The following is a 27,870-nucleotide window of genomic DNA, read 5'->3' on the forward strand; positions in this document are numbered from 1 at the left end:
ACTTTAGCCTACTATTCAGTGAAGGACATAGGCCACATTATCGAAGTCTCAACATTAATTTTTCGTACTTAGCCTGTAGGCAATTGTGTAACTTTTTATTGTTTATTTATTGTGTAACTTAATATGCCCCATGAGGTGAAGGAGCTCCTCATAATAACAACAAATGCCGCATCATCCCGCAGATAGGTTACCACGGGAACGAACCACCACCAACACAGTCACCGTGGGTGGCCACCTGGCCGGTCAGTGTTTTGGGTTGGTGACTCGGCTATGTGTGCGTCCCATCTCCTTTCTACTGAAGTAGAAAAGGTTCACTACTCGTTCACTACTTCCCACAAATCTAAAAGCACTGAATTGGTGGAGGATGGGATAGACGGAGAGTTTCTATAAGTATTCATTAAAGGACTGTATGGGTATAGGCTAAACAAAACCAACAGTATATGTATTAGTAATTTCCTTTCAAATCAGTGAAGGGTAGTGAACAAGTAAACACTTTGGGAAAAATGAGAGATAAACAGGGCCGCTTGGTTGGTGAGAGTGGCGGGGACGTGCCCCATGCATGCCCGGTCTAGCTGGCTTGTTGTAGCAACCACGGTTGCCACGGGGAAGGGGCTGAATGAAACAGCTCTGCTGTGATGGTAGGATGGAGACCCATAACATAATCATCATCACACAGGTGAGACCTGGGAACACTTTTGGAAAAGCTTTTCACAAATAGTGTATCTTGATAGTATGCATATTGTGTAGACTTAGGTATGTTCGCTGGTTCTAATTTGACGCATGATTGTAGTTTTACGCTTGACGTTTAACATAATTGAGGCACATCTTGATTACTTCTAAATAACCATAATTCGTTGGTCTTGTTTTATGATAGAATAGGCGACGAGGAATGGAGACATTCAATGTACTTGGGAATGAAATCTCTCCGGGAGACGCACTACCGGGTCTTTCACACAACGAGACCGTTTGGAGCTTGTCACCTTCACCGGGCACCGGACCCTCACCTGTATCCGAGCTCTCCTTCAGTCTAAAGAGCCTCCGATGCCACGACGGCGCGTGAGTACACACACAGTTATCACGGTTACTTAAAAGCTAAAGAAAGCTATGTGTAGGCTAGGAGATGTGGAATAATATAAGTAATACAATGTGGGCAGTTTGGGACGTTGTGCGTAACAGAGCGACTGGAGACTATCAAGTCCAGTTGTTATATAGTTGAACATCTTTTGATCTTTGTTAGTTAAAAAACAAACTTTAATTTCATACTCCACAGCGACACCCCACGCAGAAAGCTGCGACTGACGCCGGAGCTAGTGACTCCCAGTCCCCCTGGGCCCACGCCGGGTTCGACTTGTGGCAGAGGGCTTGCCCCCCAGGGAGATGAGACGCCGACAGGTCTGGGCAAGCTCTGGATGACAGACGGGGAAATATACAAATGAATGATTAGCGGTTCCTCGTGGCTTGATGACGCTGGGTAGAGTTAGAGTGCATCAGACGCAGAACTATTGGTTCAATCCCAAATGGGACACTGTTCCCGACATAGTGCACTACTTCTGACTAGAGCCCTATGTAGGCCCCTGTCAAAGGTAGTGCACTATATAGAGAATAGGGTGCAATTTGGGACAAAAACATTGAGATTTAAATCCAGGTTGTCCAGAATTTAAATCTCTGTATATCTTATGTTGAGCATGACTTTTCAGTTTGTGAATCATTTACATGTGTAGCTTCCCTTTTGATAAATAAATTATTCTCAAAGATTTTTTTCCCACAATATTCTCTCTATGTAGGTAATGTCCTAACAGACTCCGGGAACAGGAGAAGGGGAGAGAGGTGAGGACACATGGATTCTATTAGCAAAAATTGCAAAGTGATTATTAGGTGCCTACAAATAACAGGCGTCTGATGATCCCTTAATTGGGGAGGACGGCTCATAGTAATGGCTGGAACAGAATGAATGGAATGGTATGGAACACATCAAACACATAGTTTCCATGTGTTTGATATCATTCCATTGACTCCATTCCAGACATTATTAGGAGCCATCCTTCCCTCAGCACATCCTGTCTGCTGTCTGAATTACATTTTCAATCATTGTACCATTTACTTTATAGGTTTCTCTCCCCTGCATGTTCTGCTCCTAAAATGGTGAGTATTTACACAGAAACTGAGGGAATAATAATCAATAAGGTCCTGGAATTGGAACAGAGTGACCTGACTGGAACAACTCTGGGCTCTAACTATATTCAGGAACATCATCATGTGATGTTCTGGTTCTGGTTGTCCAGAAGCGTCTGCGTGTGAAGCTGTCGACCCGGTTCTGCAGCGCTGCAGTTCAGAGGTCAGACCAAGGGGTCAGGGGTCTCAGATGTCAAGGTCAGAGTTCCCCGCCAGGAGGCGGAGCCTTGCGTGTCTGTCAGGGTGACGTGGAGCTGCCAGATGTTGAGGTGAGATCCATTTGCAGTGTTCCAATGTTCTACCCCGCTTCCTGAAGTTTGCACCCCTTCATACAAGTGCACACGTCGGGGAGGAGGGTAGAGAATGATAAACATAGGATCCCCCTATAAACCTGGGGCCCATTTGTGTCATATTAGTTTCATGAAGTCTGGTTAAAAACAATGTATCTCATCAGGCATTGCTCTCTGTACGGCGGGTCAGGGCCAGGAGGCGGCATTTCCCTCCCAGTAGCCTCCTGGGTTCTACCATGGAGGACCACACCCTGACAGGAGATTACAGCAAGGTGTGCAACCTCACATCAACATTTTCACAACGTTGTAAAAAATGATTTTTTTCCCCCAGCTGGGTGATAGTAGGCTAGGACACGCCCTTGATTGGCTGAATCTGGTGTGTTAGTGCTGTGCTAGAACAATATGTTTAATGTGTGTGTGTGTGTGTGTGTGTGTGTCCACAGCCACTACTGTTACCAGTAGAGAGAGTGGAACACCAGGATCTTCACTGCGTCTCAGCCCAAACAGTAAGTCCTCTCCTTTCCTCCATCTCTCCATCTCTCCATCTCTCCTTCCTTCCTTCCTTCCTTCCTTCCTTCCTTCCTTCCTTCCTTCCTTCCTTCCTTCCTTCCTTCCTTCCTTCCTTCCTTCCCTTGTTCCTCCACTCCCACTCTCTATGTTCTCTCTATATTCTCCTTCATCCTCTTCATCATAATCATACAGGATATCCACATCAGATACATATGTGGACTACAACACTGCTTATTGGACTTCAGCATCCTGTTAGCGATGGTATCTAGAGGGTTGTCTCCTGCTCGTACTGTTGCCAGGTTGCTGTGGTAAACTGGAGGTGCATTTCTCCTGATGGCCTGCAGGTGGCGTCTCTGCTAAGAGGACAGTACAGCGGTACAGTGGGAGACTTCCTCATCATAGACTGTCGCTACCCTTATGAGTACCACGGTGGACACATCAGGGTGATGTTTTTTGAGTAAACCAAATAGAGAAATAAACCAAAACCTTGACTATAATATTGATGAAATGTATTTTATTATACATAATAAGTTACCGACTGACTGGTCTGATAACTTATAACCTACTGTATAGGCCTGCTCATCTGAGTCCTCTACACACACATACTGTATATATATATGTAGAGGACTCAGATGAGCAGGCCCATACAGTAGGTCATATTATGGTCAAGGTTTATTATTATTATATATAATAAATATATTATATTTATAAATATATTATATATTATATATAGTACCAGTCAAACGTTTGGACACACCTACACATTCAAGGGTTTTTCTTTATTTTGACTATTTTCTACATTGTAGAATAATAGTGAAGACATCAAAACTATGAAATAACACATATGGAATCATGTAGTAACCAAAAGTGTTCAACAAATCAAATCAAAATATATGTTATATTTGAGATTCTTCAAAGTAGCCACCCTTTGCCTTGATGACAGCTTTGCACACTATTGGCATTCTCTCAACCAGCTTCATGAGGTAGTCACCTGGAATGTATTTAATTTCAATTAACAAGTGTGCCTTGTTCAAAGTTAATTTGTGGAATTTCTTTCCTTCTTAATGCGTTTGAGCCAATCAGTTGTGTTGTGTTGTGACAAGGTATACAGAAGATAGCCCTGTTTGGTAAAAGACCAAGTCCATAATATGGCAAGAGCAGCTCAAATAAGCAAAGAGAAATTACAGTCCATCATTACTTTAAGACATGAAGGTCAGTCATTCTGGGAAATTGCAAGACCTTTGAAAGTTTCTTCATGTGCAGTTTCAAAAACCATGAAGCACTATGATGAAACTAGCTCTCATGAGGACCGCCACAGGAAAGGAAGACCCAGAGTTACCTCTGCTGCAGAGGATAAATTCATTAGAGTTACCAGCCTCAGAAATTGCAGCCCAAATAAATGACACAAAAAATAAGAAGAGACATTCTTGGCCCAAGAAACACAAGTAATGGAAATTAGACTGGTGGAAATCTGTCCTTTGATCTGATGAGTCCAAATTTGAGATTTTTGGTTCCAACCGCCATGTCTTTGTGAGACGCAGAGTAGGTGAACGGATGATCTCCGCATGTTGTTCCCACCGTGAAGCATGGAGGAGGAGGTGTGATGGTGTGGGGGTGCTTTGCTGGTGACACTCTCTGTGATTTATTTAGAATTCAAGGCACACTTACTTAACCAGTATGGCTACCACAGCATTCTGCAGTGATACGCCATCCCATCTGGTTTGCGCTTAGTGGGATGGATTATCATTTGTTTTTCAACAGTACAATGACCCAACACATCTCCAGCTGTGTACGGGCTATTTGACCAAAAAGGAGAGTAACGGAGTGCTGTGGGAACTCCTTCAAGACTGTTGGAAAAGCATTCCAGGTGAAGCTGGTTGAGAGAATGCCAAGAGTATGCAAAGCTATCATCAAGGCAAAGGGTGGCTACTTTGAAGAATCTAATATATATTTTGATTTGTTTAATACTTTTTTGGTTACTACATGATTCCATATGTGTTATTTCATAGTTTTGATGTCTTCACTATTATTCTGCAATGTAGAATATATTTAAAAAATAAAGAAATACCCTTGAATGAGTAGATGTGTCCAAACCTTTGACTGGTACTATATATACATTTATATATTTATGTTGTTCTCCATGTGTCCCATAGGGGGCAGACAACCTCCACACTGAGGCTCAGATCCAGGGGGCTTTACTCCAGCTCCCTGCCCTCTACCAGCTCTCCTCCTGGGGCAGAGCTCCCACCAGCCCCCCTGGACAGGCTCCAGATCCAGGCGTCAGTGATACTTCCATGGGTGGAGTGTTACAGAGGTCCAGCTCACAGTCACATTCACCCGGAAGTGGTACCACGCCACCAGAACAGGGGTCACCCATGGAGGGGTCATCGCCACGGAAACTGATTGTGTTCCACTGCGAGTTCTCATCAGAGAGGGGCCCACGGCTGTAAGAGAACAACACACACACTCGTCTGCACACAAACACACACACAAACAGAGAAACACACACACATTCCCACCCACACGCTGCATGCACCCCCTCATCCCACAAACATACACAACTTCTGGATCCTGATACTGGCTGTTCTCACCTTTCTCCTGTAGATGTCATTACCTGAGAGAGCTGGACAGAGCGCTCCATGCCTCCCTCTACCCTCTGCTCTTCTACCCTGAGCTGTACCTGCTGGAGGGGGGCTACAGACACTTCTACTCCTGCTACCCGGTACGGTTCCTAAGTACATCATTGTAGCGAATTCAGGGGTAGCTCCGATCGCTGTCACTACAACAACTTAACCAGCGTTACGCCAAGAGGGTTGTCCAGTCGCTACATTATGAAGCATGTCTTAAACTGAGATGTAATAGGACAGTTTCTTCATAATCAATGTATACTTCCTACTTATAATAGTGTAGCAAATTTTAGGGGGGAGGGATAGTTACGACTGACACTTGAGCCTGGATCCCTGTCAGTCCAACAGCTTCACCTATTGACAAGGTTGCTGGAGGTATTGTACTAAATCACTATGAAGTGAAACAGTATCTTCTTCATATTCGATGTCTCAGAGCAGTGAATCACAAACTCTCTTTTAAGCATTTCTCATTTTCCCTTGACTCTCTGAATAAACAAGAGCATTGTTTCTAGTTACAACGCAGAGTGTTGTTGACACAATGCATTTTCCCTTTCTGCCTGCCTGGCCCTGCCTGCCTGCCTGCCTGCCTGCCTGCCTGCCTGCCTGCCTGCCTGCCTGCCTGCCTGCCTGCCTGCCTGCCTGCCTGCCTGCCTGCCTGCCTGCCTGCCTGCCTGCCTGGCCTGCCTCCTGCCTGCCTGCCTGGCCTGCCTGCCTGCCTGCCTGCCTGCCTGCCTGCCTGGCCTGCCTGCCTGCCTGCCTGCCTGCCTGCCTCCTGCCTGCCTGCCTGCCTGCCTGCCTGCCTGCCTGCCTGCCTGCCGTGCCTGCTGCCTGCCTGCCTGGCCTGCTGCCTGCCTGCCTGCCTGCCTGCCTGCCTGCCTGCCTGCCTGCCTGCCTGCCTGCCTGCCTGCCTGCCTGCCTGCCTGCCTGCCTGCCTGCCTGCCTGCCTGCCTGCCTGCCTGCCTGCCTGCCTGCCTGCCTGCCTGCCTGCCTGCCTGCCTGCCTGCCTGCCTGCCTGCCGCCTGCCTGCCTGCCTGCCTGCCTGCCTGCCTGCCTGCCTGCCTGCCTGCCTGCCTGCCTGCCTGCCTGCCTGCCTGCCTGCTGCCTGCCTGCCTGCCTGCCTGCCTGCCTGCCTGCCTGCCTGCCTGCCTGCCTGCCTGCCTGGCCTGCCTGCCTGCCTGCCTGCCTGCCTGCCTGCCTGCCTGCCTGCCTGCCTGCTGCCTGCCTGCCTGCCTGCTGCCTGCCTGCCTGCCTGCCTGCCTGCCTGCCTGCCTGCCTGCCTGCCTGCCTGCCTGCCTGCCTGCCTGCCTGCCTGCCTGCCTGCCTGCTGCCTGCCTGCCTGCCTGCCTGCCTGCCTGCCTGCCTGCCTGCCTGGCCTGCCTGCCTGCCTGCCTGCCTGCCTCCTGCCTGCCTGCCTGCCTGCCTGCCTGCCTGCCTGGCCTGCCTGCCTGCCTGCCTGCCTGCCTGCCTGCCTGCCTGCCTGCCTGCCTGCCTGCCTGCCTGCCTGCCTTGCCTGCCTGCCTGCCTGCCTGCCTGCCTGCCTGCCTTGCCTGCCTGCCTGCTGCCTGCCTGCCTGCCTGCCTGCCTGCCTGCCTGCCTGCCTGCCTGCCTGCCTGCCTGCCTGCCTGCCTGCCTGCCTGCCTGGCCTGCCTGCCTGCCTGCCTGCCTGCCTGCCTGCCCTGCCTGCCTGCCTGCCTGCCTGCCTGTCTGTGTCTGTGTCTGTGTCTGTGTCTGCCTGTCTTTCAATATGTTTGTCTGTCTGTCTGCCTGTCTATTTATCTGCCTTTCTAGGAGCTGTGTGAGCCGCGTGGCTATGTTCCCATGCTCCACAGGGAGTACAGAGAGCAGCTGGGACGATTCAGACGGAAGACCAAGTCACGACTCCACAGGAGACTGCCGCTCTACAAGACTCACTGATTAGACACTTGCTTGCATACCAAGTTTCTACGGTTCTCTTTACACAATGGTGACTGCCACCCTTACAGTCTGCTGTCAGATTGGATAGATTGGTATCAGGTGGTTGTTGCAGATCTCTTTTGAAATGAGTTATCAATAAAGTTGTTTCAATACAAAAAGAGTGTGTCATTATCATGGCCTTATATTGTGACATAATAAACGTCCTTTTTCATGCAAGGGACAGAGAGAAGAAGATATGGCAGCATATTAGTAGCCTATAATACATATAAAACAAGCAATACAATAATAGGCTACCCATAAAGTATCTCAATACTACGCATACACCAAACATAGGCCTAAAATTTCATCACTGTGATACGATGGTCGCCTAGGCTACTGTGCTTTCTATCCACTGAACATCACTGGCTGACGTGCTCCACTGCGCGTTCGTTTCCTCCGCACCGCACACGAGAGGGTTTCTGATTGGTCTAGCGCGGCAGGAAGTCTGTCGGCATTATTCAGAAGGAGCTTTCAAGTTCACAACAGAACAGCCAGCCTAGGTAACCTCTCGAACCGAATCCTCATTTCATATCAGCCACGACACTACTGCGGGGATTTTCTCCGCATTTGACAACAAGATTGTTGCTCTTAAATTTCCGAAAATACAGCGGAGGTCGATTCAAACGTCACGGATTCGAGATGGCTGCGTACAAGTTGGTTCTGATCCGTCATGGAGAGAGCTGCTGGAACCAGGAGAACCGCTTCTGCGGATGGTTCGACGCAGACCTCAGTGAAACCGGGGAGCAGGAGGCGAAGAGAGGAGGACAGGCGCTAAAAGGTGACCCGGTCTATAATGTTACACAGTATAATGTATCTCTCTTTCGTTCTCTCGTAGGATTAACACGGTGCATGGAGGGCCATAGAGAGTTTTGCTGACAGATCGTAGGGCAGGCTATTCCCGTTACGCAAGGCGCGGCTTGAGGAAACAGGTAGTTGTGTCACTGCAGCATTATCTAAACCATCACTTGAGGGACGGTGGCATAATGTGAACAGTTATCAGCCCCTACAACCTGAAAGCATGTCTGTTCTCTCTGTAGTGTAGCTGGTCAAATTGAGGTTGTGTTTGGCTTATAGCCTAGCATTATAGCCTAGCCTGGATAGCCTAAAGCAACTCGCCCCCAAAATAAGAAATAAGGGTGCATCTCAATAGTCTGAAGTGGACTCCTCTCCTTGTCTCCTTTCCTTCACCTGCATAAGTAATATGGTGGTGGTGGATGCCTACCAGCTATTTACTGTAACCTGTAATTCTTTCACCTCTGTGCAGATGAAGGAAAGGAGACGAGGAAACCACTTGAGATGTACCCACTCTCTCTCTCTCTCTCTCTCTCTCCTCCTCAGATGCTGGCTATGAGTTTGATGTGTGCTACACTTCAGTCCTGAAGAGAGCCATCCGGACTCTGTGGTTGGTCCTGGACGGGATCGACCAGATGTGGCTTCCTGTCCACCGCACCTGGCGCCTCAACGAGCGCCACTACGGAGGCCTGACGGGGCTCAACAAGGCAGAGACAGCGGAGAAGCACGGCGAGGCCCAGGTTAAGATCTGGAGGAGGAGCTATGACACCCCGCCTCCTCCCATGGAGGAGGAGCACAACTTCTACAACAACATAAGCCAGGTGAGAGGGATGCGGACACACATACACACACAGGGGATACGGATACAGACAGGAACGCACGTACGCACACAGAGGTACACACACAGAAGCAGGCACACAGAAGCATGCACATAGAGGCATACACACATCTACAACATCACTGAACTCATATTCTGTGATTAGACATCATGTTGTCAGCCATACAGACTTGGGCTAACAGGGTTTGACTTTGCAGCACTAACATTCTCTTTCCTGCAGGACCGTCGCTATGGCGACCTGACGGGGGATCAGCTGCCGTCCTGTGAGAGCCTGAAGGACACTATTGCCCGGGCGCTGCCCTTCTGGAACGATGAAATCGTGCCCCAAATCAAGGACGGGAAGAGGGTTCTCATCGCCGCCCACGGCAACAGTCTCAGAGGCATTGTCAAGCACCTGGAGGGTAGGTCACTAGGGGCAGTGGGGTGGGGATGGATAGATAGAGGGAGGGAGGGAGGGAGGGAGAAAGAACCTCCCTACATCTCAATGCTTACTCATGTTCCAGTGGTCATGCCAGAGTAATGATATGTTACTGATATTGTTGTTTTTCTGATTGTTATTGTTGACTTGTTCTTGTTATTTACCTCAAGGTATGTCAGAGGAGGCCATCATGGAGTTGAACCTTCCCAGTGTTTAGTTGTATATGTTACTGATTGTTGTTGTTATTGTTGTTGACCTCCAGGTATGTCAGAGGAGGCCATCATGGAGCTCAACCTGCCTACAGGGATCCCCATCCTGTATGAACTGGACAAGAACCTGAAGCCTGTAGGGCCCATGCAGTTCCTGGGAGACGAGGAGACAGTGAAGAAGGCCATGGAGGCTGTGGCTGCCCAGGGCAAGGCCAAGAAATAGACACAGCGCCCCCGCGTGGTCAGGAGGCGTCGGTGCGGCTAGGACACGTTATAATGATAATAATCACTCACACAGCGTGACATTACATTATCATGTTTACACATAGACAGATATGTGTATATAACACACACATACACACTCACACACACTCACACTATAGGTGGATTTGATAGGTCTTTGTTTTCCTGCACATATATTTTTCCTGCACATTGAGATGTCAGTATTACACAGCCAATAGGAATCAGTAATACTGGATTGTACGGATCATCATAATATGAGTTGATCAAGATTGTTTGAGTTGACCAAAAACACACAGGATAGGGACCAGCTAATAGAGTATTTACAGTATCCAAAAACACAGAATCAGGACCATCATATATAGTATTTATCTAAATATGTAAAATGATAGTGTGCTTTCTACTGCCATGTAGTTTTGCACTGAGTGAACATGTATGTAAACATTGACGGTAACGTTTGAAAAAGGAAACATTGAATCTCATTGTTATTGTTGTATCTCTACGGCAACAGTATGTTATCATGGTTCTGATGGTTATTGTTAAAAGGGGCAGGCAGACTTGTTCTGTACTGTACTGCTGACCATAGAATTAGAATGGGTAAAATGGGCGTCCTCATTCAGGAGAGGTTCTATTCCCCTTCCACTCATTATAATTCCATGTTGTTGACCTGTGCTTAGTGTTCTGTGTGGAATAAATATGAGCTGTCAAATGACTGTGTCCCTTGTCTGTTTCACAAGCTGCATATTTCTTGACTTGGCAGAGTTGAGCTGATTACATGTATGCTGCAATTTAGTGCTGGACTTGGACTGATATAGGTGCCAGTACTCATTTTGGGTGCTGGTACTGTTTATATTTAGGTGCAGGAGCTCCACAATACTTTGAGATAATATTCTATAAGAGGAACAGGATCTCAGGCAGTAGAACAATGTAGGTGCTGGTACTCAGCTCCTGCAGAAGTCAAGCTCTGGAGCAATTACAACAAACGTGAGCCCTGCAGCTGTTCTCTCTCCTCTTGCCTGTTCGTTTCTGTCTGACATGTCTGGCTGCACTATTTTCTAATTTGCTCTAAAACAAAAACATTTCCATTGATACTGGATACATCTCTTGTTCTTTATTCCCTGTCTGCACTCATCTTAAATGAGAGTTCTAATGAGTGTAGGTGAAGGAACGGAGAGAAGGTCGCTTTAGACTTGATGCACTCAGAACCAGGACACTGACTTCATCCGGAAAACCACAACAAAGATGGCGGACCAACCTTTCCATCAAAGACTTGAGCTCCAGGTCACATCCAATCGGCTTGCGTTCTGCTCTTCTTGAAACATGTCGCCCATGAAGCTGTGTGTTCCAGGTGAGTCTGACATTACAAACTTTTAAATGAGTTGATAATGGCATTCTTTTCACATTTGAGACCATTAGACAAATACGTTAGGCAATGTGTTTTTGAAGGTTATATTGCTATTTATAGCTTTCTAGCACGGGAAATGCGTGCTGTGCCACCACATGCTCGTTTACGTTCTAGCCTAGCTAGGTAGCTAACTAACTCAGTCTATTTTGACTGTTTTCTAGCTAACTAGCGTGACCTAATCTAGTGTATTTATTCCACATTATGTGAAATACAAACGCAATGCATAGTCACTTGGTACAAGGCATGACATCGTTTGCTAAATTACGAGCTTGTGGGGTCTAGCTAGCGATGTTGGGCTTGAAAAGTACCTAGAAGACATCACATTTTTTAAGTGCCCTGCCCACCGCCTCGGGGAGGAGCGAACGGGGAGCCCACTAATTCCAAGCGTTCCATCTCTTGTTTTGATCGACTCTACGTGCAAATGTTGAATTAACCCCGGGGACTTCTCATGTCGACTAAATGTCAGTGAAATGTCAATTATAAGGGCAGTGATTTATTTTGATTGTCGTTTGATATACGCATATGTCTGTCAGGAACTGGGACGAGAAACTCTTGAGTGATTTAGCGATTCTGATGGTTTTTGTCAGACTATTATTATATTCTACTATTGGAAATGTGATAGTACAGGACTCTGTTTACACAAAACATGTCTGTCTGTCTTTACTTGTAATGATAGTGGTTGTCTTACCTACCTTAGTTGAAAGCAGTGACTGTAAGTCTCTGGATATCTGCGAAAAGTTCAAATGTTTCTCACCCTGTGTGTGTATACATCTCTCTCTCCCTGCAGGTGATAGGCTATGCAGCACAGAAGACTGTATGCCCGGTACTGGGGTGTACCTACGACACGGCTACATATACTCCTCGCTAGCAGGCTACGTACTCAGGAAGAACGAAGGAGAGGAGGTGAGATGGGGACAGCAGGGTGTACCAGGGTGTATTCATTAGTCACAGAACACAAAACATTTGGTCTCTTGCTAAATATTTACTTAAAAAACCCTTTGCATAAAAAACAAGTTTCTATTGGACAAATTCAGGTAGTTTCCTCCCCATTCCGTTTGTTTCCTAGAGTAAACACTAAACAGCCAAACATTTTGCTACAGTCTGCCACTAATGAACACACCCCTGTTGCGCTGGTCTTTTAAGCACTAACAACACTTGTCTTTTCTGACTAGTGCTGATTATAGCTGCTTTATTGAGGGGTTTTACTTCTTGTGACTGTGATATGTGGTTGTCTTACATTTTTTAAATAATTTGACTAATTTAACACACTTCTCCAGAGCGACTTGAGTGCATCCGTTTTGATATTGGTCCCTCGTGGAAATCAAACCCACAACCCAGGCGTTCCAAGCACCATGCTCTACCAACTGAGCTGCACGGGATCACCTACCTTAGTTGGAAAAAACTGACTGGAAATTGCTCTGGATAAGAGTGTCTGCTTTAAAATGAGATGTGATTTATGAGGTGTGATCAGAAGTGTGACGGGGAGGGACGATGAGAGGAGGTGAAAGGAGGAGGAGGGGATTACAGGGGAGTGGCTGGTTTATTGGCATGGGGGAAAGCAGTTGGGGCTGGGTTTGGGTGTGGGACTCATGTCAATGGTTATTTATTGTGTAACATTCCTGGAAGTAGAGAAACCACTCCAGGTTTGTTCACTTGGAACCCCTGAGGAATTATGCAGTGTTGTGGGAACGAAATGTAACATGTTCACACCTTAATCCTTCCTTGTCTTTACATTGACACTTCAGTCGTGTGTGTGTGTGTGTGTGTGTGTGTGTGTGTGTGTGTGTGTGTCTGCAGCTACCAGTCATCTCGGTGGTGAGAGAAACCGAGGCTCAGCTACTACCAGATGTAGGAGCCATAGTGACCTGTAAGGTGAGGTTTGGAGAGCTCTTGACGTGCCCGTGTCAACTTCTTGTACACCCTGGTAGTTGTTGTAGACCCACGTGCACAGCTTTTTAGCACCACATCACCTGGATTAAACCGGACAGAATACTTTTGAGGCTTGATAGATGAGGTGCTCTTGTCACTGATCCAAGCTCTCAACAATAGGTGTGTGTGTGTTTAACCTCATTGATAACCGCCCTGATCGGTCTCCCTTCCTGTCCAGGTGACCAGTATCAACCCCAGGTTTGCCAAGGTCCACATCCTCTACGTTGGTTCCACACCACTGAAGGACCGTTTTAGAGGAACCATCAGGTAACAGGGATTGTCTTATTACTGTTATTCTCATGGAGTGTCCCAAATGCCACTCTAGTCCCTATTCAGTGCACTACTTTTGTCTGGGGTCCAGATGGCAACCTATGGGCTCTGGTCACAAGTAGTACACTAAATAGGATGCCATTTGGGACTATATATAGGGAATTGGATGCCATTTGGGACTATATATAGGGAATTGGATGCCATTTGGGACTATATATAGGGAATAGGATGCCATTTGGGACTATATATAGGGAATAGGATGCCATTTGGGACTATATATAGGGAATAGGATGCCATTTGGGACTATATATAGGGAATAGGATGCCATTTGGGACTATATGGGGAACAGGATGCCATAACCTTCAAAACTAATCTACTGTTTACTACACTAATATACACAGGAAAGAAGATGTACGAGCAACAGAAAAAGACAGGGTATGTTTTTGAATCAATCTAAAATTCCCACTGTTTGACCACCAAATATCATGTTTGGTATCATATAGACCCTTCTGTTACTGTTAATCATGATGTCATACCGCCTGTTACTGTTTGTCATGACGTCATACCGTCTGTTACTGTTTGTCACGACGTCATACCGTCTGTTATTGTTTGTCATGACGTCATACCGTCTGTTATTGTTTATCATGGCGTCATACCGTCTGTTACTGTTTGTCATACCGTCTGTTACTGTTTGTCATGACGTCATACCGTCTGCTGTTTGTCATGACGTCATACCGTCTGTTACTGTTTGTCATGACGTCATACCGTCTGTTACTGTTTGTCATGACGTCATACCGTCTGTTACTGTTTGTCATGACGTCATACCGTCTGCTGTTTGTCATGACGTCATACCGTCTGTTACTGTTTGTCACGACGTCATACCGTCTGTTATTGTTTGTCACGACGTCATACCGTCTGTTATTGTTTGTCATGACGTCATACCGTCTGTTACTGTTTATCATGACGTCATACCGTCTGTTACTGTTTGTCATACCGTCTGTTACTGTTTGTCATACCGTCTGTTACTGTTTGTCATACCGTCTGTTACTGTTTGTCATGACGTCATACCGTCTGCTGTTTGTCATGACGTCATACCGTCTGCTGTTTGTCATGACGTCATACCGTCTGCTGTTTGTCATGACGTCATACCGTCTGTTACTGTTTGTCATGACGTCATACCGTCTGTTATTGTTTATCATGGCGTCATACCGTCTGTTATTGTTTATCATGGCGTCATACCGTCTGTTACTGTTTATCATGACGTCATACCGTCTGTTACTGTTTGTCATACCGTCTGTTGCTGTTTGTCATGACGTCACACCGTCTGTTACTGTTTGTCATGACGTCATACCGTCTGTTACTGTTTGTCATGACGTCATACCGTCTGTTACTGTATAGCATGGCGTCATACCGTCTTAGCTCATTTTTTAATTGTAATAGACTGGGAACCACTATAACCTTTGACCTCTTGCAGGTGGAGACATATAAAAGCTTCCGTCCTGGAGACATCGTCCTGGCTAAAGTCGTATCCTTCCATTTTACAGTCTTTCCAGTTCAGTAACTAGGTAGTAACACAGGGACAGACAACCAGTGACTGATATTGGGCTGGTTCTATTCCCTTAGTGCAGTGTAGCTTTCACCATATTGCTTAAATGTTAAATTGTGAATGTTCGAGATCAGCCAGACAGAACGCACAAAACCACTGATCTATGAATCACCTTGCATCCCAAATAACTACTCATTATGTGATCAAGATGACTGATTCTGTGCCTTTCCAAGTGTTGCCCTTTAACCTCCTGACCCCCAGATCTCCCTGGGAGACGTCCAGTCCAACTACCTGTTGACCACAGCAGAGAACGAGCTGGGGGTGGTGGTAGCCCACAGTGAAGCAGGTGAGACTGGTCACATGACAACAACACTGCTGTTCTTAGCCTAGGGCTGTCTTTAACCCTAGGTTACCCTCCTTAACACAATCCTTGGTTAACTGAAACCAACTGACACTTGTCAAGTAGTATATTTCTGTTTCCCTCTCAGGAGCCCAGATGGTGTCTATCAGTAGTATATTTCTGTTTCCCCTCCTCTCAGGAGCCCAGATGGTGTCTATCAGTAGTATATGTCTGTTTCCCTCTTCTCAGGAGCCCAGATGGTGTCTATCAGTAGTATATTTCTGTTTCCCTCCTCTCAGGAGCCCAGATGGTGTCTATCAGTAGTATATGTCTGTTTCCCTCCTCTCAGGAGCCCAGATGGTGTCTATCAGTAGTATATGTCTGTTTCCCTCCTCTCAGGAGCCCAGATGGTGTCTATCAGTAGTATATGTCTGTTTCCCTCTCAGGAGCCCAGATGGTGTCTATCAGTAGTATATTTCTGTTTCTCTCCTCTCAGGAGCCCAGATGGTGTCTATCAGTAGTATATTTCTGTTTCCCTCCTCTCAGGAGCCCAGATGGTGCCTATCAGTAGTATATTTCTGTTTCCTTCCTCTCAGGAGCCCAGATGGTGCCTATCAGTAGTATATTTCTGTTTCCTTCCTCTCAGGAGCCCAGATGGTGCCTATCAGCTGGTGTGAGATGCAGTGCCCACGGACGCACGCCAAAGAGTTCCGCAAGGTGGCCAGGGTGCAACCTGAGTATCTGCAGGCCTGAGCAGGGACCAGTGGGCGGCGTGCACCCCTCACCTCTCCAGCAGGGACCCCTTTCCCTTCCTCAAGGAACACACAGCTTCCCTATCTCTGATAGAGAGACAAACACACTCACACTTGGATTGTGAACGATGCATTGTGTGTACAAAGGACCAAAATATTTTAGAGGTCATGTACAGATGCTTGGACATGCTTATTTAGTACACGGGTCATTGACCTGACACACACACACACACAGAGAGCCTTATTTTCAGGGGGGATACCTCGACACACACACAGAGCCATATGTTCAGGGGGGATACCTCAACAGTAGATTCCTCCTCCTACAACCTACAGCAAAGCAGCATTTTTTTCCCTCTGGGTTCTGGAGGGCTACAGTAGAGGTGCAGGATTTTGTTCCAACCCAGCACTAGGACACCTGATTCAACTGATCACTGGGGCCTTGATTGGCTGACTCAGTCTCGTTAGTGCTGGGCTGGAATAAAAGCCTGCACCTCTACTGTAGCCTTGTAGAACCAGGTGAGAGAGAAATGCTGCCTTGCTGTAAGGTTGTAGAGGGAGGAATCTACTGGGCTACAATACTAGCCCTTTAGAAGCAGGAATGAATAACATCCGGGGTCACCTTCTGATCCAATACCCTTCTCCCTGAACTGTGCTCTCATGTATCCCCCATGGATTTACTAGCATCTCTCTTCCACCAGTCCTTTCCTTTTAAATCCATGAGGGGTAGTGAATGAGTGCACTTTTTTTTGGGGGGGGGGGTATAGAATCAGTCCACAGCCCTGGGGTGACAGTCACCAGTACAGACAGGCCCAATTCGACCCTTAAACCCTACACTATAGTGAGTAGGGCTTGATTTGGGATTGGACCTTAGACGGCTAACAGTTGGGATGTTGAAGCGAAGAGCTGGAATTGAAAGTGTCGTTTTGTGGCGGCACCGTTAGACTCATACGACCACGAGGACCTTTCTGCACCAAGTCAGAGAAACGGAGATGTCTAGTTGGTTCTCTCCAAGAGTTGTTTCTTCTGTCGTTTCAAAACAATACTTAATGTGTCTTCGTCTCTCATTTCTTCCTGTACTTGTCAGCAGAGGCACATGTGTTTTTAGGAGTCAAATAAAGTGTATCGTGTATGAACTACTCACCCTGTTCCAATGTTACTTATTTACCTGTTATCAGAACGGTTCATTTTAAAGAGGTCTTTAAAAAAAATGAAATCCTTTATATAAGAGAGCCCCAACTGACCATCATTCATCATGTCCACTTGTTGACTGTGTGTAAACAATTCTATGCTGTTTAAATGTGTCTAATTGACAGCTTATCCACTGCCAGTTTTTATCATGTCATGTTCAGTTAAGGCATTAGTTGACCGTACTAGACTATTACCTATATAGTGCACTTCAGGGCCGCTGGTCAAAAGTAGTGCACTACAGGGCCCACTGGTCAAAAGTAATGTACTATGCAGGGTGCCATTCAGGACGTTAACAACCTTCTCATATCATACAGCCGCTGGTCAAGGGTAGTGCACTACAGGGCCGCTGGTCAAAAGTAGTGCACTACAGGGCCGCTGGTCAAAAGTAGTGCACTACAGGGCCGCTGGTCAAAAGTAGTGCACTACAGGGCCCACTGGTCAAAAGTAATGTACTATTCAGGGTGCCATTCAGGCATCACATACTGGTCACATACTGGACCAGTCAGAAGGCAGAAACACACACAGTTCTGCTCTCATTGATACCACAGGTGGATAGGTGCAGCTTTCAGTTCAATGTCAGCAGCTTTATGTCACACAGTACTCCTATACACTGAACAATATGAATGTGTTGGTCCCATGTTTCATGAGCTGAAATAAAAGATCCCAGAAATGTTCCATATACACACACATGTTATTTCTCTCATTGTGCACACATACGTTTACATCCATGTTAGTGAGCATTTCTCCTCTGCCAAGATAATCCATCCACCTGACAGGTGTGGCATATCAAGAAGCGGTTTAAACCACATGATCATTACACAGGTGCACCTTGTGCTGGGGACAAAAGGCCACTCCACAGATGAAGTTCTGAGGGAGTGTGCAATTGGCATCCTGACTGCAGGAATGTCCACCAGAGCTGTTGCCAAAGATTAATGTTCATTTCTCTACCATAAGCCGCCTCCAATGTCATTTTCGGAAATTTAGCAGCACGTCCAAACGGCCTCACAACCACAGACCTCGTGTAACCAAGCCAGCCCAGGACCTCAACGTTCAGTCTTCTTCATCTGCGGGATCGTCTGAGACCATCCACCCGGACAGCTGATAAAACTGAGTATTTCTGTGTAATAAAACCTTTTTGTGGGGGAAAAGCCTTTTCTGATTGGCTGGATCTGGCTCCCCAGTGGGTGGGCCTATGCCCTCACAGGCCCATCCATGGCTGCACCCTGCCCAGTCATGTGAGATCTATAGATTAGGGCCTAATGTCCTCACAGGCCCATCCATGGCTGCACCCTGCCCAGTCATGTGAGATCTATAGATTAGGGCCTAATGTCCTCACAGGCCCATCCATGGCTGTACCCTGCCCAGTCATGTGAGATCTATAGATTAGGGCCTAATGTCCTCACAGGCCCATCCATGGCTGCACCCTGCCCAGTCATGTGAGATCTATAGATTAGGGCCTAATGTCCTCACAGGCCCATCCATGGCTGCACCCTGCCCAGTCATGTGAGATCTATAGATTAGGGCCTAATGTCCTCACAGGCCCATCCATGGCTGCACCCTGCCCAGTCATGTGAGATCTATAGATTAGGGCCTAATGTCCTCACAGGCCCATCCATGGCTGCACCCTGCCCAGTCATGTGAGATCTATAGATTAGGGCCTAATGTCCTCACAGGCCCATCCATGGCTGCACCCTGCCCAGTCATGTGAGATCTATAGATTAAGGCCTAATGTCCTCACAGGCCCATCCATGGCTGCACCCTGCCCAGTCATGTGAGATCTATAGATTAGGGCCTAATGTCCTCACAGGCCCATCCATGGCTGCACCCTGCCCAGTCATGTGAGATCTATAGATTAGGGCCTAATGCCCTCACAGGCCCATCCATGGCTGCACCCTGCCCAGTCATGTGAGATCTATAGATTAGGGCCTAATGCCCTCACAGGCCCATCCATGGCTGCACCCTGCCCAGTCATGTGAGATCTATAGATTAGGGCCTAATGTCCTCACAGGCCCATCCATGGCTGCACCCTGCCCAGTCATGTGAGATCTATAGATTAGGGCCTAATGTCCTCACAGGCCCATCCATGGCTGCACCCTGCCCAGTCATGTGAGATCTATAGATTAGGGCCTAATGTCCTCACAGGCCCATCCATGGCTGCACCCTGCCCAGTCATGTGAGATCTATAGATTAAGGCCTAATGTCCTCACAGGCCCATCCATGGCTGCACCCTGCCCAGTCATGTGAAATCTATAGATTAGGGCCTAATGTCCTCACAGGCCCATCCATGGCTGCACCCTGCCCAGTCATGTGAGATCTATAGATTAGGGCCTAATGTCCTCACAGGCCCATCCATGGCTGCACCCTGCCCAGTCATGTGAGATCTATAGATTAGGGCCTAATGTCCTCACAGGCCCATCCATGGCTGCACCCTGCCCAGTCATGTGAGATCTATAGATTAGGGCCTAATGTCCTCACAGGCCCATCCATGGCTGCACCCTGCCCAGTCATGTGAGATCTATAGATTAGGGCATAATGTCCTCACAGGCCCATCCATGGCTGCACCCTGCCCAGTCATGTGAGATCTATAGATTAGGGCCTAATGTCCTCACAGGCCCATCCATGGCTGCACCCTGCCCAGTCATGTGAGATCTATAGATTAGGGCCTAATGTCCTCACAGGCCCATCCATGGCTGCACCCTGCCCAGTCATGTGAGATCTATAGATTAGGGCCTAATGTCCTCACAGGCCCATCCATGGCTGCACCCTGCCCAGTCATGTGAGATCTATAGATTAGGGCCTAATGTCCTCACAGGCCCATCCATGGCTACACCCTGCCCAGTCATGTGTGATCTATAGATTAAGGCCTAATGTCCTCACAGGCCCATCCATGGCTGCACCCTGCCCAGTCATGTGAGATCTATAGATTAGGGCCTAATGTCCTCACAGGCCCATCCATGGCTGCACCCTGCCCAGTCATGTGAGATCTATAGATTAAGGCCTAATGGATTTATTTTTGATTTCTTTATAACTGTAACTTGTTAAAATCATAAATTGTTGCATTTATATTTTTGTTACCAGTCAAAAGTTTGGACACACCTCATTTCAGGAGTTCTTTATTTTGACTGTTTCCTACATTGTAGAATGATAGCGAAGACATCAAAACTATGAAATAACACATATGAAATCATGTAGTAACCAAAAAAAGTCTAAATATCAAATTAAAATATTTGCCAAGAGTGTGCAAAGTTGTCATCAAGGCAAAGGGTGTCTACTTTGAATCTCAAATATAAAATATATTTAGATTTTTTGGTTACTACATGATTCCATATGTGTTATTTCATAGTTTTGATGTCTTCACTATTATTCTACAATGTAGAAAATAGTAAAAATAAAGAAAAACCCTGTAATGAGTAAGTGTGTCCAAACTTCTGACTGGTACCGTATATACATTCATACACACCACATTCACCGACAGACACTCCCAAGACCCTGCAAGAGAAAAGGTACACACACACTCATCCAAATCCATTTTGGATGCTAGACACGCACTCAAGGGTCCGTCCCGACTCAGTCATCGAAGCGCACCGATCGGGTTGTGTTGATGTCAATTGAGAACTTCTTATTGGACGGCGCCGAGAACCCAAGTCCCGCCCCCCTTCCCGTGAAGTCCATGCGGCGCGACTGAGCACGCTCAAACTCCCCCAGTAGGCCTTGCTGCAAACTCTGCTGTCCGTCTTTAGTCAGCGCCATGTTGGCCCGCCCTCCCGTCGCACCGCTCGCTGCTATTGGCTGCCAGCTCTTCTTTAAGCCGCCCATCAACCGCAGGAACTTACTATGTTGGTCGGAACTGTCAAACTGGGCAGTGCCCCACTGGCCCAAACCCTGGAAGAGAAGAAGAACACGGTTTGTAATATTTATATTCGACAAAATGATTTTTTTCAGAGAAGAGTTGGTATGTGACCCCAAATTTGGGGTACACCTTGGTGTCCTGACATCATAAGAGTACTGACCGATGGTACCGGTGCTGCTTTGAGTTGGACTGGATTGGACTTCTGGTCGATCTCATTCTGCAGGGCCAGGCGTCTCCCCTATGGAATGTAATAGGACCATCGTTTTATATGAAGGCCATGTTATATAGTACACAACATATACTCTATAGTCCATGTTATATAGTACACAACATATACTCTATAGTCCATGTTATATAGTACACAACATATACTCTATAGTCCATGTTATATAGTACACAACATATACTCTATAGTCCATGTTATATAGTACACAACATATACTCTATAGTCCATGTTATATAGTACACAACATATACTCTATAGTCCATGTTATATAGTACACAACATATACTCTATAGTCCATGTTATATAGTACACAACATATACTCTATAGTCCATGTTACATAGTACACAACATATACTCTATAGTCCATGTTATATAGTACACAACATATACTCTATAGTCCATGTTACATAGTACACAACATATACTCTATAGTCCATGTTATATAGTACACAACATATACTCTATAGTCCATGTTACATAGTACACAACATATACTCTATAGTCCATGTGGTTGGTGATTCTATTTACTGTACTCCTAGTCTAAAAAATAAAAATACTCAAATCCACGTGTGCTTCAATGGCTGCCCATTTGATTTTTTGACCAGTTATTGGCAAAAGATCTGATTATTGGAAAAACAGCAGAATCACTTTGCAATCACTTGGGAGTATCCCTGACACAGACCAGGCACTACTCTGGAGCCAGCGCCACACACAGTCCAGCTTAAAGTCCTCGGATGCTTCTAGCGCCATGTATATTATTACAGGGTATTACTTAATCAGTATAGAGCATTTATATTGGTTGGTGTGTGTCCAACATGTCATTGATTAAACACAATGCTACAGTCAAACAACAGCATTCACTAATAAGCATTTGCATAATATAATGCATTCATAATTTATTCATAAATAGTTACATAATCAATATACAATGTTTAATTCAGACCAGGAAGAAATTACATTTCTCTTTCTCACAGTGACAGAGTTGGATTGGTGGACTGACTGGCAAGTGGGATTCACAGGATCCAAATAGATCTAATGGGTCGTTAGCGATCTACCTGATCAATATTGATCTCGAAGGCGTTTCCCCTGGTCTCTGACAGGAAAACCACATCCGTCTGGTCCCTCTGGGGGTTGGAGCAAAACAACATATCAGACAACTACAGACTGATACTGTCAGCGTTTTAATACCTTTAAGTAGAAACAATTAAGTAAGAAAGTCAACACTTTTATCCATTCATCCATATATTCATTTAACAGTTAACTATTCTGTTAGTCGGCACCTCCAGCATTCTGGGTGCGGGTCAGAGCATTGGTTTTTACAATGCTTTCAACAAGGACCTTTCAAATGGCTCTAGAATCAGGGCCACCTTCCAGAGGCAAACATTGTTGACCATTTCAGATAGAAATGTCAGGAATAGAGCCGACATGATTCCTCATTCTACATGTCAGAGAGACATGTTTGTTCTACATCATATATGTCTACCTGAACGTTCCACAACGGTGTACCCTGCTGAAGGAGACCCATGATTTGATAACCTCTTCACCTCTGACCCTTGACCCCTTTAACTCACCTCCTGGTATTCAGGGTCGCAGCTCTCCACCTTTATCTTCTTTTTCCCCTTTGTCATAACCTTCTTCCCTTTCTGGTGAGGGGTGCTGTCCTCCATTTCTGTCTCTACCTCAGAGCTCTTCTTCACCTTCTTTTTCCTTCCCTCGCTCTCTCCGACCTCCACCTGTTCCACTACTCCTGTCATGTCCACCCTTTTCATATGTTTGGGCTTCCGTTTGTCCACCACCAACACATCCTCCTCCTCTGTTAGTGCAGAGGCCTTTCTCTTCTTCTTCTTGCCCTCCTCCTTTCTCTCCGTCTCCATGGTGGTGTCTGCAGCGCTGCTGGAGGACTTGGGTTTATTCTTCTTCTTTTTGGTGTTATTCTGTTCCTCCTGCTGTACTACTACTGTAGCCTCAGCTCCCTTCTTCTTCTTCTTTACTACCACTTCTTTCTCTGCCTCTCCACACTCTCTCTCTTTAGTCTCTCCTTTCTCAGCGACTGCTCTCTTCTTACCCTTCTTTTTCTTCTTCATCTCCCCCTCTTCCTCCTCCTGACTCTCTGTTGGTTCAGCAGCTTTAGGGATCTTTTTCACTTTCTTTTCTTCCTCTGTTTTTCCCTTCTTTTTCTTGCCTTTCTTTATTTCTATCACCTCTCCTTCCTCTACCTTGACAACACCGATCTCTGTCTCTTCTGCCTGAGAGAGCTTCTTTTTTTCAGCTTCTGCCCATTTTCCACTACTCCTTTCTCATCCTTTAATCCACTGTGTTCTGTCTGTAGCTCCGTTTTAACAGTGTTAACACCTTTCTGCTTCTTCTTCTCCTGGCCGCACCCTCCTCCGTCATTTCCATTAGTCATGACTTCCTCACCGTTGGTGTCAGTCTCAGACGACAACTTCTTCTTCTTTCCTTTCTGTTTCTCCTGCTCTCCTTCCGTATTCCCCCATTCCCCATTGGATGAAATCTGCTCTTCTACCAGAGTCTTTACTTTCGTCTTCTTCTTCTTCACTCCTTCGCTATTCCCCTGGTTTATGGAAGTGTTTTCTGAGATCTCATCCTCAGCATGGGTGTCCTTCCCACTCTTCTTGTTCGTCTTCTTCATGGTAACGTTCCTGTTGCCTGTGTCGGCTTGGACCATCTGAGAAAAATAAACATCCCACAATACGGATCTGTTTGAAAGAAGCAGTCACTTCCAAGGACATTGTAGAGAATGCATTTTCGGTTTAAAATGGACACAATATTGATATTGACCGTGTGTGTCCTAAATTGAACCCTATTTTCTATATAGTGCACTTCTTCTGACCCAATGTGTCCTGGTTCAAAGGTGGTGCACTAAATAGGGGATATGGTGGCATTTGGGATGCAGTCAGTGTCATTTTGGAGAGCAACACAGAACCAGATACAAACCAGCGATCTGACTGAAACCGTGGACTGGGACTCCTTGTCTATCTCCCTCTGTAGGGCCAGACGTTGAGCCTAAAGGGGATAAAGCCTGGATTAAAAACTAACAGTAAACTTTTACAATATATGTTGGCTAAAGTACTATGTTTCATAGGTTGTCTATCCAAATTGGCAGCCAATCCCAGCACACGTGGAGGAAGGGGTATTAAAATCAGTGATTCACATACACTGACTGGTGATCAATTGATAATGATTGTTGTTTATGTGATTTGATAAATTGATAGTGATTTATTTTATGGTGATCTCATCTAACGTTAGCTACCTGATCAATAAAGACCTTTTCCACGGTGTTGTATCTTCCTGTCTTCTCGGACACGAAAACCACTTCGTCATGAAAAGCCGTCTGCAGAATGAAACACAGCCAGTTCAGTTAACGCAGGTAAGTTATACAAAACAATAACATTTACCAGTCTATTTGCCTTGGTTATGATGTAGTTTACAAAACAGCTTGATCAGTGTAAGTCAAGTTATGCTAGCAAGCAGCATCGATTGAATGTGTGCATGGGGTGTTAGGGTTAGCTAGCTTGCCATGTTAGCTGGCCAAATAACCCGTCACCGGTGATAAAACACTTTGCAACTAAACACAGCAATTCGCTGGAAGACTACCTGAACGCTTCATCATTTCATATTTACAAATAACGGCATTAAAGTTGACTTACTTTTAAGACTCACGTAGAAACGTGTGTACACCAGTGCTGCACTGCTCCTTGACCCGGAAATACTGTCAGATTCTCTTCTAGTAATCGTCCTCGTGTGTCTATAGCAACAAAGCTCAACGGCACGCTCCTTCTGTTCCTCTCCTATCTCCTGATTCTCTCCCTTCTTTACACCTCGTATTTGTATTTATCTTTCTCGCTCTCTCATATGCTGTGTGTGTGTGTGGTTCTCTCTCTCAAAAACGTGCAGAACAACAAAACATATCCAATCAAGCTGCAGAGCTCTGAAAAGCCCATGTGCTTATTGCTCCACTACTTTTGACCGGAGTTCCCATGTGGGATGCGGCTATGCAGTGTGGGCAAACACTCACTCCATAATTTGATCACACACAACATACATTTATACTGACTCTACACACACGCACACCGACTCATATAAAATCATCATCATATACACTGTTGCTGTTCTGTTGGTCATATATCCTGACACCTAGTCACATTACCCCTCTACATATCTACCTCTATAGATCCAGTATCCCTGTACATTATAATATGGTACTGACCCTGTATATAGTATGTTTACCCCTATACATATCTACCTCTATAGATCCAGTATCCCTGTACATTATAATATGGTACTGACCCTGTATATAGTATGTTTACCCCTATACATATCTACCTCTATAGATCCCGTATCCCTGTACATTATAATATGGTACTGACCCTGTATATAGTATGTTTACCCCTATACATATCTACCTCTATAGATCCAGTATCCCTGTACATTATAATATGGTACTGGAACTGACCCTGTATATAGTATGTTTACTTACTTTATCATGTTCTTCGTATTTTGTATTTACTGTGTGTTTTTGTTCTACCTTGTTATTCTCAGATTGACATTGTTATTGATTACTGCATGGTTGGGCTTACAGCTGGGCATTACATGTATTTTACTGTCCTTGTGCACGTGACATTAAAAACCTCTAGTGACTCTGTCACCAACAGCAGAGGGCGTTAGGGTGCTGTAGCCTAGCCGTTACGTTGGCTGACCCAAAGAGACTCTAACCAACAGCAGAGGGCGTTAGGGTGCTGTAGCCTAGTTGGCTGACCCAAAGAGACTCTAACCAACAGCAGAGGGTGTTAGGGTGCTGTAGCCTAGCCTTTACGTTGGCTGACCCAAAGAGACTCTGTAACCAACTGCAGAGGGCGTTAGGGTGCTGTAGCCTAGCCATTACGTTGGCTGACCCAAAGAGACTCTGTCTCTTTATATAGTATGTTTACCCCTATACAGCACCCTAACGCCCTCTGCTGTTGATTGCAGAGTCTCTTTGGGTCAGCCAACTAGGCTACTGCATGGTTGGGCTTACAGCTGGGCATTACATGTATTTTACTGTCCTTGTGCACGTGACATTAAAAACCTCTAGTGACTCTGTCACCAACAGCAGAGGGCGTTAGGGTGCTGTAGCCTAGCCGTTACGTTGACTGATCCAAAGAGACTCTAACCAACAGCAGAGGGCGTTAGGGTGCTGTAGCCTAGTTGGCTGACCCAAGAGACTCTAACCAACAGCAGAGGGCGTTAGGGTGCTGTAGCCTAGCCGTTACGTTGGCTGACCCCAAAGAGACTCTGTCACCAACAGCAGAGGGCGTTTGGGTGCTGTAGCCTAGCCGTTACGTTGGCTGACCCAAAGAGACTCTGTCACCAACAGCAGAGGGCGTTAGGGTGCTGTAGCCTAGCCGTTACGTTGGCTGACCCAAAGAGACTCTGTCACCAACAGCAGAGGGCGTTAGGGTGCTGTAGCCTAGCCGTTACGTTGGCTGACCCAAAGAGACTCTGTCACCAACAGCAGAGGGCGTTAGGGTGCTGTAGCCTAGCCGTTACGTTGGCTGACCCAAAAAGACTCTGTCACCAACAGCAGAGGGCGTTAGGGTGCTGTAGCCTAGCCGTTACGTTGGCTGACCCAAAGAGACTCTGTCTCTTTATATAGTATGTTTACCCCTATACAGCACCCTAACGCCCTCTGCAGTTGATTACAGAGTCTCTTTGGGTCAGCCAACGTAACAGCAGAGGGCGTTAGGGTGCTGTAGCCTAGCCGTTACGTTGTGTGTGTCCAGCATGGCATCCTATTCCCTATATAGTGGACTACTTTTGACCAGGATGCCATTCAGGATGCTCACTAGCAAAGCCTGTAGCTTATTAGAACTGTCACTTACCGTGCCAGTGGCTTTTACCAGAGATAGATAGAAGCCCTAAGCCTACAAGATTTGGAACCTTTTCTGTTTTAGGCTTTCCATGCTACATACTATTATTACCATGACAACACGGCTGCTGCGAGGCATATCATGTTAAAACGTAAACAATCTGTCATTTTAGATTCAAGCCAAATAAACCTTCCAAACAGTTTAATATAGAAATGTATCTGCCTTCATGCTACAAAGCCTTCTACAGACTCCTCAATATTATGTCGATCCAAACAGTTTCATCTATAATAATATATTTTATTTCATTGAGTTTTGTGTGAGAATTGTGTTTAAGAGACATGCAACCAAGCCCTCCTCTGTATCAGGACATAGGATGATAATATAATAGCCTTATACAGGAGTACACGACTGGTCACAGTAAAGCCACTAATACCAATCCCCCCTATC

At 46.1% G+C, this 27,870-nt stretch overlaps 4 protein-coding genes across 9 annotated transcripts; 3 read left to right on the forward strand and 1 right to left on the reverse strand.

Annotated features, from left to right (window-relative positions):
* The first annotated feature begins 284 nt into the window (after positions 1-284).
* LOC116366525 (M-phase inducer phosphatase-like) lies at positions 285-7,671 on the forward strand. Of its 4 annotated transcripts, none has more exons than XM_031818620.1 (12): positions 285-676; positions 875-1,056; positions 1,271-1,392; positions 1,785-1,827; positions 2,109-2,142; positions 2,283-2,441; positions 2,627-2,734; positions 2,906-2,968; positions 3,272-3,415; positions 5,126-5,418; positions 5,577-5,694; positions 7,388-7,671. In XM_031818620.1, the coding sequence occupies exons 1-12, from the start codon at positions 617-619 to the stop codon at positions 7,511-7,513; spliced, it is 1,452 nt and encodes a 483-aa protein (XP_031674480.1). In that variant the 5' UTR covers positions 285-616; the 3' UTR covers positions 7,514-7,671. The 4 variants fall into 4 exon arrangements, with proteins under 4 accessions (XP_031674480.1, XP_031674482.1, XP_031674481.1 ...); XM_031818622.1 differs by having other exon boundaries at positions 287-676; positions 880-1,056; XM_031818621.1 differs by having other exon boundaries at positions 290-676; positions 3,317-3,415.
* A 291-nt stretch (positions 7,672-7,962) lies between these two features.
* LOC109880855 (phosphoglycerate mutase 1) lies at positions 7,963-10,761 on the forward strand. Its single transcript, XM_020473035.2, has 4 exons — positions 7,963-8,330; positions 8,891-9,165; positions 9,403-9,583; positions 9,863-10,761. The coding sequence occupies exons 1-4, from the start codon at positions 8,192-8,194 to the stop codon at positions 10,030-10,032; spliced, it is 765 nt and encodes a 254-aa protein (XP_020328624.1). The 5' UTR covers positions 7,963-8,191; the 3' UTR covers positions 10,033-10,761.
* A 504-nt stretch (positions 10,762-11,265) lies between these two features.
* LOC109880856 (exosome complex component CSL4-like) lies at positions 11,266-17,431 on the forward strand. Of its 2 annotated transcripts, none has more exons than XM_031818624.1 (8): positions 11,266-11,397; positions 12,242-12,357; positions 13,252-13,326; positions 13,562-13,650; positions 14,055-14,088; positions 15,128-15,178; positions 15,461-15,545; positions 15,688-15,976. In XM_031818624.1, the coding sequence occupies exons 1-8, from the start codon at positions 11,370-11,372 to the stop codon at positions 15,861-15,863; spliced, it is 654 nt and encodes a 217-aa protein (XP_031674484.1). In that variant the 5' UTR covers positions 11,266-11,369; the 3' UTR covers positions 15,864-15,976. The 2 variants fall into 2 exon arrangements, with proteins under 2 accessions (XP_031674484.1, XP_020328625.2); XM_020473036.2 differs by lacking the exon at positions 15,688-15,976 and adding an exon at positions 16,186-17,431 and having other exon boundaries at positions 11,269-11,397.
* A 3,039-nt stretch (positions 17,432-20,470) lies between these two features.
* LOC109880852 (lysine-rich nucleolar protein 1) lies at positions 20,471-25,587 on the reverse strand. Of its 2 annotated transcripts, none has more exons than XM_031818625.1 (7): positions 25,225-25,587; positions 24,828-24,908; positions 24,512-24,580; positions 23,128-24,242; positions 22,612-22,680; positions 21,490-21,567; positions 20,471-21,361 (listed from the first exon to the last, which is right to left on the reverse strand). In XM_031818625.1, exons 4-7 carry the CDS (start codon positions 23,638-23,640, stop codon positions 21,047-21,049), a joined length of 975 nt encoding a protein of 324 aa, XP_031674485.1. In that variant the 5' UTR covers positions 23,641-24,242; positions 24,512-24,580; positions 24,828-24,908; positions 25,225-25,587; the 3' UTR covers positions 20,471-21,046. The 2 variants fall into 2 exon arrangements, with proteins under 2 accessions (XP_031674485.1, XP_031674486.1); XM_031818626.1 differs by having other exon boundaries at positions 24,843-24,908; positions 25,225-25,529.
* Positions 25,588-27,870: the final 2,283 nt, after the last annotated feature.

Source organism: Oncorhynchus kisutch, unplaced genomic scaffold, assembly GCF_002021735.2.
Source record: "Oncorhynchus kisutch isolate 150728-3 unplaced genomic scaffold, Okis_V2 scaffold1524, whole genome shotgun sequence".
NCBI lineage: Eukaryota > Metazoa > Chordata > Actinopteri > Salmoniformes > Salmonidae > Oncorhynchus > Oncorhynchus kisutch.

Excerpts from the sequence above, each read along its gene's own strand:
- LOC116366525 (XM_031818620.1), top strand. The coding sequence starts at position 617 with ATGAAACAGCTCTGCTGTGATGGTAGGATGGAGACCCATAACATAATC. Across the intron at positions 3,416-5,125 it reads ACCACGGTGGACACATCAGG|GGGGCAGACAACCTCCACAC; the intron begins GTGATGTTTTTT and ends TGTGTCCCATAG. Across the intron at positions 5,419-5,576 it reads TCAGAGAGGGGCCCACGGCT|ATGTCATTACCTGAGAGAGC; the intron begins GTAAGAGAACAA and ends TTTCTCCTGTAG.
- LOC109880855 (XM_020473035.2), top strand. The coding sequence starts at position 8,192 with ATGGCTGCGTACAAGTTGGTTCTGATCCGTCATGGAGAGAGCTGCTGG. Across the intron at positions 8,331-8,890 it reads AGGAGGACAGGCGCTAAAAG|ATGCTGGCTATGAGTTTGAT; the intron begins GTGACCCGGTCT and ends TCTCCTCCTCAG. Across the intron at positions 9,166-9,402 it reads TCTACAACAACATAAGCCAG|GACCGTCGCTATGGCGACCT; the intron begins GTGAGAGGGATG and ends TCTTTCCTGCAG.
- LOC109880856 (XM_031818624.1), top strand. The coding sequence starts at position 11,370 with ATGTCGCCCATGAAGCTGTGTGTTCCAG. Across the intron at positions 11,398-12,241 it reads CATGAAGCTGTGTGTTCCAG|GTGATAGGCTATGCAGCACA; the intron begins GTGAGTCTGACA and ends CTCTCCCTGCAG. Across the intron at positions 15,546-15,687 it reads GGTAGCCCACAGTGAAGCAG|GAGCCCAGATGGTGTCTATC; the intron begins GTGAGACTGGTC and ends TTTCCCTCTCAG.
- LOC109880852 (XM_031818625.1), bottom strand. The coding sequence starts at position 23,640 with ATGAAGAAGAAAAAGAAGGGTAAGAAGAGAGCAGTCGCTGAGAAAGGA. Across the intron at positions 22,681-23,127 it reads GCGACCCTGAATACCAGGAG|AGGGACCAGACGGATGTGGT; the intron begins GTGAGTTAAAGG and ends TCCAACCCCCAG. Across the intron at positions 21,362-21,489 it reads AAGCAGCACCGGTACCATCG|GGTTTGGGCCAGTGGGGCAC; the intron begins GTCAGTACTCTT and ends CTTCTCTTCCAG.